The sequence below is a fragment of the Aphanomyces invadans genome (genome assembly GCF_000520115.1).
Source record: "Aphanomyces invadans strain NJM9701 unplaced genomic scaffold supercont1.7, whole genome shotgun sequence".
Classification (NCBI taxonomy): Eukaryota; Oomycota; class Saprolegniomycetes; order Saprolegniales; family Verrucalvaceae; genus Aphanomyces; species Aphanomyces invadans.
This window is the reverse complement of record NW_008580152.1, coordinates 897,607-906,349: the sequence shown is the minus strand read 5'-3', so window position 1 is coordinate 906,349 and position 8,743 is coordinate 897,607. Positions and strand designations below refer to the sequence as shown.

The following is an 8,743-nucleotide window of genomic DNA, read 5'->3' as shown; positions in this document are numbered from 1 at the left end:
GCACACCGCGCGGGGCCGTCTGCCGCAATAGGCGTCCCCACCCAGTCGTGGATAGTCGACTATGCCCCGTCCTCGACGAAGAAACGTCCCGGCGATGCCGCGCCCACGGTGTCAACGAGCGGGAATTCCGATGTCGCACGGCTTGGCCATGTGCCAGTGAACCGAGCGCCGCGTGGCACAACGCATGGGACGTCTGTCGTATCAGCCATCTGCGACCGTGTCACATTCTTGTCGAATTCGTAGTTTAAACTTAAAACCTAAAGCCTGTTGTGGACATTACGTTTAACCACACGCAGTGGTTGTGGTCCTTACATGCAGGCTCGTGAGTCTTCATGGTGGTTGCCAGCGTGTCACCGTGCAGTTGGAGGACGCTTTGGACGTGGTGGAGCTGTTGTGATGGCAGTGGAGTGGCCGATGGAAGAAGGTGGTGGTTGTGCCGGCGATGTCCATGCAGTTGGATAGTTTCTTTGTTCAACCAACGAGACCAGATAATTTCACTCGTTGCAGATTCCAACATTGGAGCCAGCCAACCGCCCGACCTTCTCGGGCAACTCTGTCCGCTCAGCATCCACTCCAAACCTTTCACAGCATCTAACCCAATCTCAATGAAAGTCTCGGCACAAGAATGGAACTACAAGGGCCAGCCTCAAGGTGAACGTCCATTGGGGTGTGGGCATTTTCGAATCGATCGACTTGGAGTTTCCAAGTCGATCGATTCGAAAATGCCCACACATTCCTACGTATGTGGTGCCGCGACTCTGAGGCACTGCAGAGTCAACTCAGTTATAACCTACAATTCAGGTTTAAACCAAAAGTGCGTTCAACCAAATTTGAAAACTCGAGTAGACCGTGTACTCCGAGGATGATGACGGGGTGTCCGGTGGGCGAAGACCTTGTTGTTTCTGTCCACGCGCATTGTGAAGTGGATGTGTTCAAAGCTGTCCTGGCGAGGTGCCGCGAGCGCAGGAAAAGTGCCGCACCCAGGCCGGTATGGCTCAGTCCGACCCAAACGTTTATAAAATGTGAGAGGTTTTTCGTCCAGAGAGACAGTCTGGCGTATGTTACTTTTATCCGGACGTATTTTCCGGATAACGCGAGTTGTCATTCGGGTCATCTCCTTGCCGCTCGCGCCGCCGTCCGACCGTAGCAAAGGCCGTCCAGCCAGGTAAGTGATGCGCCGTGCAAGACGACGTGGAAGGAATGCGACCTGATGTATGTGATCCCCAGGAATGTACGTCATGTCCACGGACAGGATCATGGCCAGCGCAGCAACTGTGTTGGCGAAGGGCAAGTTTCCCTTGGGGTACACGTCCAACATGTACGACTTGGAAGCGTCCGGAGGTTCCAAGTACAACTCGGGCCGATCACCACGTAACAATCGCCACGTGAGCTCGATGCCTGCACCTGAGGTGTTTTCGAACCGCGAAGTCGACGAGTTCCACGATCAAGGCGAGATTGCAATGCATGACTTGTTGGAGTACAACGGCGCGGCATCGTACCACAAGATCAGCGACAAGGATAAGTGCATCTTGTATGAATGCTTGAGCAGCAGCGCGACGACCACAACCGTCGTGGACGAAACGTACTCGGTCAAGGGTGTAGTGACAGTTTGCACCCACCTGTCCGAGGTCATGGAGCTCCTGAGCGCCAACTCGCAGTATTTTTCCCGTGTGCTCGCCAAGCTGCTGGGACCGATCCATGCTGAAAGTACACCGATCTTTCCCCAGGACGAGCACGACCCCGACGAGCACGCCCTACTCGTCACATACCTGGCTTTACAATCGTCGTCGACCGCCGCCATGAACAACGACCTGGCTTCCGCCAATCAATTCCGTGCCAAGGCAACGTCCGCCCAAAACATCACGCGAGAGTACTGCTTTCTCCGGTACTGCGGGTACTTCAACAACAACAACGAAGCTGGCCGGATGGAGCGCGTCCTCCCGTCCGAGCCGCTGCGGCCCGAGTCGAAAGCTGTGTCGATTTGGGACTCAATTGCCAACGTCCCGATCGCGATCGCGCACCACGTGGGGCCGATGGGACGACTTGTAAAGACTGGATTTATTCTTGAACAAGCCAAGGCACCGAACGCAGTGCGGGTCAATTTTATCATGTCGATGCATCCCCATGGCTTTACCTATCCTCGGCAAGGTCAGTTTATCGTGTTGGAATCGATGGCCGTCGCGCGCATCGAAGTTAATTCTCGACTGACACGGTATCGACCTTCCATACGTAGTTGCGACCGAAAAGCTGATGTTGCAGCGGATGGTCCGAACCATATTACTAAACGTGTCGGCGGCAGTCATGGAGCTTCGCCTGCTAAAAGATCATTTACTTGGCAAGTCGTCGTGGACGGACAGCCCGATGTGCACAGTCTGCCTCAAGAACTTTTCGCTCCTTCGTCGCAAGCACCATTGTCGACTTTGTGGCGACGCATTCTGCACAACGTGCTCGTTGTCGCGACCTCGCCCCGACCTGGGCGACTCTGTCCGAGTGTGCCATGCCTGCGTTGAAGGCAACATATCTAGTACGTGTGTTGGCCCATCGAGTACTTGGATGACGACGAAATCAAGTCGCGTGGTCTCTCCAACAGCGAGACTAACGAGGCACGTGTTTTGTAGGTTTGGTGCGGTCCTCCGAGAAGTTGTTTTCCGCGGCGCAACCGTCGCATCTCTATCGGCACTCCTCGTTGCATAGCGGGGGTAGCCTGAAGGGTCGGTCGTCGACTGCCGGAAAAAAAGCAATTTCGGGATGGAGCCTCAGCGCGCGGGGTCGGAGTCCCAAAGCCGCCGCGATTCCTCAGCCGATTCCTCCATCGGATGCATTCATGTCGAACGGGACCATGCAATTCGACGACATGCCGCCGTCCAAGAAGGCACCGCAGCTGCAACGTCAGCAGACCCCACAACAGCAGCACCATCATCACCACCATCCAATGGAGCTTCCGACGGAGGCCGGACGCCGGCCGAAACCCTCCGTGACCACGATACCACCACCGACCAACCAAAAAGACCGCAAAAAGCCAAAGTCGGTACAGAATCCACTGCATCATCATCAGTACAGTCCTGAGCAGTACGAACATTTTCGCCCCGATGGCCCTCGATCCGTTCCATTTCAGCAACAGTCGGCTGCCGAGGCCAACTCCAACGTGTATCGAAATGGCGACTACCGAGGTCCTCCCGCGAATCATCCTCGCAGCCTCCATGGGGGGCAAAGTCCCAAGCAGGGTCAGCACACCCCTATAGACCTGGACGGGGACCGAACGGAAGAAAGCAGCCCTCGAGGGAGGCGAAGTCGACCTGGAAGTGGGCAAGCGCACAGTCCACCACAAGGTGTGTTTAACGACGTCGAGAATGCCCAACCCACTGCAAGGCAACCTCGACCTTACCAGACTCCAACGGTGGCGTACGGCGGTCAGGTTCAAGCGCCGACGCAGCATCGTGGCTTTCAATCCGCTCCCGCTGCCCCATCGAGTGGCATGCCGTTTCCGTCGGGGAACGGACCACGACGGTCCGACCAGCCCGTCGACAGTCGCCGTGTGCTTGGGGTCCCCGAACCGGTTGTTCTCGACAAGGAGACGCATCCAGAATTGGATTTTGACCTGCGCCATCACCACCCGTTTGCTCCAAATCGAACTACCTCGTTCGACCATGTCTTGGACGAACCCAACGCATTTTGTGGCCAGTACCTGTACCAAAGCACTCCATTCACGTACCCGTTGAATTTTCACAATGGCAACCCGTGGCCGGACGCACCGATGACAGCGTTCGAGGAAGTGCGCATGGAGCGCGCGCGGGACTTGGACCTTCTCCGACGCCGCGACGACATCCTCATGTACGTCCGAATTGCAGCCAAAACGATGAACTGCCCCGTGGCAACGCTTTGCATCGTCGGTGGCCAAGCAGGCCTGCTCATTGCCAAAGTCGGCGGCGTCACCACCGACACAATTCCGCGCCAAGTCATGCTGGAAAGCCATGCGATCCTGTCGCGTGACCCAACGGTCGTCCTCGACTGCCTGCACGATCTCCGGTTTGCCACCAACCCGCTCGTGTGCGAAGGCGACATCGGGATCCGGTTCTACGTCGGCATGCCGCTGTGCACGTCGGACGGGTTAATTCTCGGCGTCCTCAGTGTCGTGGACACACTGCCACGAGATCGTGTCCGCGTGTCGGAGCTCGACAGTTTGCGCCAAGTCACAGATACCATCATGCGCCGGTTCGAGCACTTGGCCACGGGGGCGCGGTGGGAACAGGACGCATTCCAGCGCCAATGCGAATTGGACCTTGAGCTCGACTAGAGCCTTACAGGACAGCGAAAACCACCAGGCGAGCACCCGATCCTGTTGTCGCGAGCATGCGTCTCCGACATGTGGACCCCAATCTACATCTTTGTGTCGTGTTTTATTTCGCTTTGCGAGAATCGTACAGTCCCGACCTCTTCAAGCCTCACAGGGTTCAAGACTCGGGTACACGGCTCACTCCCCATGGAGCAATTCCGCCGTGTACTCGACCACATCCGTCATGGATGGCCGGTCGGACGGGTCCAGATGCAGCATGTCCTTGATGAATTCGATCAAGTCGATCGAATACTCGACTCCTCGGAACCGCACCACGTCGCCTTGGGCTAGAACCCAGCCGTCCGAGTCAGTCGTGCACGATCAAAAATGAAACGAGTTGAACGGAGATGGGATGGTCGTCGTACTGGGAGGAAATGGAACTTTGCCATTGAGACAAGCTAAGCGCAGGAAACCCTGGAGACAAGTGTCAGCGCGCAATGAACACGTGCAGTGTGCGGAACGTCGATAACGACGGACGCACCTCGCGCGAATTCTCAAACGGGCTCGATCCGAACGCCATGCAGAATCTGCGCCACCCAACACATTACTAGGTCACGACAAGTTGATATCGTACGTACAATAGGCAGCCCAGTGACCACACGTCGGACTGGCCATTCACGATGTGGCCAACCTCTGGCTCAAACAGCTCTGGGGCGCGATAAGGCGCCGAGCATTTGCGGTTCGCATTCTCTTGGACAAGCATCAACTGCATCCAGGTCACGAGATCGTGCACTCCATGCAGAAGCATGCTTACCGTGCGGCGGTCGGCGATTTCCGTCACGAGCGGCGCGCAACTGCCAAAGTCCATCAAGATGGAGTGGTCGCGGTGGTCCAAGAGGACGTTGTGTGGCTTTAGATCGCGATGGGCGAACCCTGCCGCATGCAACGCCGCCACGCCCGACGCAATCCCTTGGAAGATGTTCAAAATGCGCCGTTCGTCAAACGGCCATGGTTGGTCTGTGTCGTTGGCGGCTCGCAAAATCGCATCCCAGAGGGTTCCATGGTCGTAAAATGGGAGCAGAAACAGTGCCTAGTGCACCCGTCAGAGTCCATGCTATTCTTCAAAGCATGCGGACCTCGTGCTTGTTGCTGGAGCGATTTTCGCCATATTGCAGCATGCGCATGACGTGGGGGTGGTGCACGTTCTACATGGCATTGCTGAGCACGAAAAGAGCCATCTGGACGACGCACCTGGTACACTTGGCGCTCGATCGCTGCATCGCTTTCAACTTCGGCAGAAGTTATGACAACTCGCTTTAGCGCGCACGTCTCGTTGGAGCCAACCGTCTTGACCAAAAAGACTTGGCCATACCCGCCTTCGGCCAGCAGCCGCACAATGTTGACCTGTGTGTTGCCCAAGGACAACACTTATCCCTACACCGAGAGCTATCAGGGATGCTGGCACCACCCTGCTGGTGCTGTACCTTGGACATGGCGTTGCTGGCACTCGAGATCGAGTTGCTGATCGAGCTGAGCAACGACCCTCCCCACTTCTTGGCCTTGCGCGCCGTTTCGTCAAGGTTCATCGTCTTGGCAAACTCAACAGCGTTCCGCTTCATATCGTCCACGTGCAAGTTCTTTGCAAAGTCCTTGGCGATTTCCGTCTGCTTTTTTAACTTTTCTTTGATCTCGGCCGTGGAAATGCCGCCCAATGCACTGGAACCCTCCGCGCCTCGGGACGTGTTACTGCCGCCACTGCTGTCGCGAGATGGATTGTCTCCAAATGTGGCCTCCCATGGAGCCGCGTGATCTTGGCTACACGACGAGCCGGACATGAGTCCTCCAGATGAGCAATGCCACGATCGAGCCCATACTCCTTTGTCGATTTGCGTTGAGAAGACGATTGTGAGCTGGATGAGTTGGTGCGCGACGATGATCGCGCTGTCCCTATGCAAGAGGTGCAAGTTTTGCGTACAGCACGATGGTGTACCAGCGGAGGCGGCCATAACGTGGATAACGTCGTCGTGATGCACTCCCTTCTCGGCAACTGGCCCAGCCGACACGACAATTTTCGCACGGATCCGCGAACGGTTCACGATCGGGACGACCGAGTTGGGGTTCGTATACGATCCAAACACTCCGTTTTCGTGTTGGAAGCTAAAATGGCAGTGTTCAAAGGGACATGCATCTTGAACGTCCTTCAGACGAATGGGATGGACCGAATCAGAGACGCGGAACGCGTTCGGGTGGCGCTCAGAGCTTCCGACCTCACCGAGGACATCGTACAGCACCAGCATCTTGATCACTCCCCGACAATTTTGGATCTCCGGATAATGTCAACCAAATCCGGATATGCATTTCTCCTTGATGAATCGGAGACGCGCCCTTCACATTGCGATGCTGGCACACCGCGAACTTGTGTAAGTAGGTGACGTCGCCGCTTCGTCCTGTGAAGTCGCTGTGTTTTTCAACCGTGTGGTGGACCAGCATCTCCGGAGAGTGTTGTTGGGTGGCTTCATGCCTGGAGAACGAAGGCACTGCATGTACTCATTCAAGGACGCTGTGCGCAAGGAAGGTTGCTCCCTTCCGTAGTTACTGCAGATCACAGTTTCGGCATCCTGCGAGCTGCACCACAGCCGACCTCCTCCTGCGAGAGTATGATCGTAAGAACTGCGAACCCTCGCGTCAAATCTCCGCCGAGCTGCCTTTTTTGTTGCGTGAACCACTCTAGAGCGTTTCGGACCTGTTTGCGCAGGTATCAAACTGCCCGACTTCAAGTCTCCCTGCATATCATGTCGTCAGCCGCGCCTTGTTCTCAATCCTTCCATGACCTTCACCATGTCGGGTGAACTTTCCCCCACATGAGTCATGTACTTTGCAATTTGCCATTGAAACTTTGCAGAAGAACATGTCCACGGACGACGCTTTCGCGGTCCATCCGACAGGCGTCATCGCCGTCACCGTGATGTTAGTGATCGTGCTGCAACTTTCATGGCTGCATCGAGCACTGGCAATCTCTTGGACCGCTAAGGCGACACGTACGTTGCCCCTGGCCAGTTCACCAGCGTTGGTTCCATCCAGTGCGCGAAACTCTGCTCCTCCACTTGACGGTGCCCATTTTGCCCTCTCCCTTCGAGAATCCATGTTTGTCGCAGGTGCCATGGTAAATGGCAGCTACACCCTATCGTTGAACTTGACGCTGCACCATCCGAGTCCATCTCCGTTATCCACGCCCATCATGCACGCAGCGTTGGCACAATTGCAAGCTCGCCACCCACTTCTCCGAACCAAGGTAGTCCCGTACGACAGCAGCGACAACCCCTTCGTCCTCCAAGTGGATCATTCCCTGCGCATTCCCTTCATCGAGTTGCCATCGAGTGCATCGATGGCGGAGCAATGGGCCCGGCACCGAGGTGCCAAATTGGCGTGCAGCGAACCTCTCATTCGCATCCTCTGGCAGCCTCAAGGCATGTCCACGCAGGTGGTGTTTCTCCTACACCACGCGATCGGCGATGGGCGATCTCTCAGCTGCCTTGCGCACGACTTTCTCAGCATTCTCGGCGCACAGGCCGAAGGAAGGTCGGGCCTAACGCTGCCCCCCCTTGCCCTCATGCAAAGCTGCGATGACGTGGCAATACGAGCAGTGCGATCGCATCCGCTTCGAAGCCTCCGATCGATTGCCCATACCATCTTGTGTGGAATTCGTGGACGCAGGGCGTTTGCGTTCCCGATCGATGCGGCGGCGGCAGAAACGTTCGTCACCTTGAAAAGCAATGCCCCTCTCGGCCTCACGTCCCAATTCGACGCGACAACGACAGCTCAACTTGTAGGCGCCTGCAAGGACCATCGAGTCAGCGTCACGGCAGCTCTTGGCGCTGCACTCATGCACGCTGTGGCCGACATGGCGGCGACCGCATCATGGCCTACAAGCAAAGTCTCTCTCGGCACGGTTGCCGATGCCAGGAGCCTGGGCTCGGTGGATAATAGCCCTGTTGCACGGGAGCACCTGGCGTTGTTTGCAACCGCCTTGCCGGTCTTCTCGCTATTGATACAAGCGAAAGACGCGGCATCAGAGTCGCTGCGGTGGCCCACGGCAGCGGCTTACGCCGAGCACTTGAACGACTGCACGCAGCGCCAGGACGGACTCGTCGTTGGCCTTCTCATGGGGCTAAACATGAAGCACATGATGCAGGCACCGCGGCTCACGATGGGGCGGCCGACCCTCATCTTGTCCAACTCGGGCGTCCTGCCCAAGCTTCAAACAGAGTACGGGGGCGTGTTGAAGGTATCGCGCGTCCACGTAACGAGCAATCAACTGTACAGCTTCCCCAAGGTCAGCGCTTCCACGATGGGTGGCGTCCTGACTCTCAACTTTGACGGAGTCGCTCCAATCATCAAGCCCAACGATCTCGCAATTCTTCAAGCAAGAACGGAGTGGCACCTGCGTGCGATGGCTGCCAGCTAACGACA

At 56.6% G+C, this 8,743-nt stretch overlaps 3 protein-coding genes across 3 annotated transcripts; 2 read left to right on the top strand and 1 right to left on the bottom strand.

Annotated features, from left to right (window-relative positions):
- Window positions 1-1,114: 1,114 nt before the first annotated feature.
- On the top strand, window positions 1,115-4,685 carry H310_04479 (hypothetical protein). Its single transcript, XM_008868853.1, has 4 exons — window positions 1,115-1,165; window positions 1,228-2,148; window positions 2,234-2,524; window positions 2,619-4,685. Exons 2-4 carry the CDS (start codon window positions 1,230-1,232, stop codon window positions 4,292-4,294), a joined length of 2,886 nt encoding a protein of 961 aa, XP_008867075.1. The 5' UTR covers window positions 1,115-1,165; window positions 1,228-1,229; the 3' UTR covers window positions 4,295-4,685.
- On the bottom strand, window positions 4,472-6,570 carry H310_04478 (NAK protein kinase; the record flags this gene model as incomplete). Its single annotated transcript, XM_008868852.1, has 10 exons — window positions 4,472-4,620; window positions 4,699-4,747; window positions 4,815-4,860; window positions 4,912-5,039; window positions 5,088-5,363; window positions 5,410-5,478; window positions 5,525-5,677; window positions 5,758-6,088; window positions 6,148-6,220; window positions 6,264-6,570. The coding sequence occupies 10 exons, from the start codon at window positions 6,568-6,570 to the stop codon at window positions 4,472-4,474; spliced, it is 1,581 nt and encodes a 526-aa protein (XP_008867074.1).
- Window positions 6,571-6,867: 297 nt separating this feature from the next.
- Window positions 6,868-8,743, top strand: H310_04477 (hypothetical protein). Its single transcript, XM_008868851.1, has one exon. It carries the CDS (start codon window positions 7,182-7,184, stop codon window positions 8,736-8,738), a length of 1,557 nt encoding a protein of 518 aa, XP_008867073.1. The 5' UTR covers window positions 6,868-7,181; the 3' UTR covers window positions 8,739-8,743.

Excerpts from the sequence above, each read along its gene's own strand:
- H310_04477 (XM_008868851.1), top strand. The coding sequence starts at position 7,182 with ATGTCCACGGACGACGCTTTCGCGGTCCATCCGACAGGCGTCATCGCC.
- H310_04479 (XM_008868853.1), top strand. The coding sequence starts at position 1,230 with ATGTACGTCATGTCCACGGACAGGATCATGGCCAGCGCAGCAACTGTG. Across the intron at positions 2,149-2,233 it reads CTTTACCTATCCTCGGCAAG|TTGCGACCGAAAAGCTGATG; the intron begins GTCAGTTTATCG and ends TTCCATACGTAG. Across the intron at positions 2,525-2,618 it reads CGTTGAAGGCAACATATCTA|GTTTGGTGCGGTCCTCCGAG; the intron begins GTACGTGTGTTG and ends CGTGTTTTGTAG.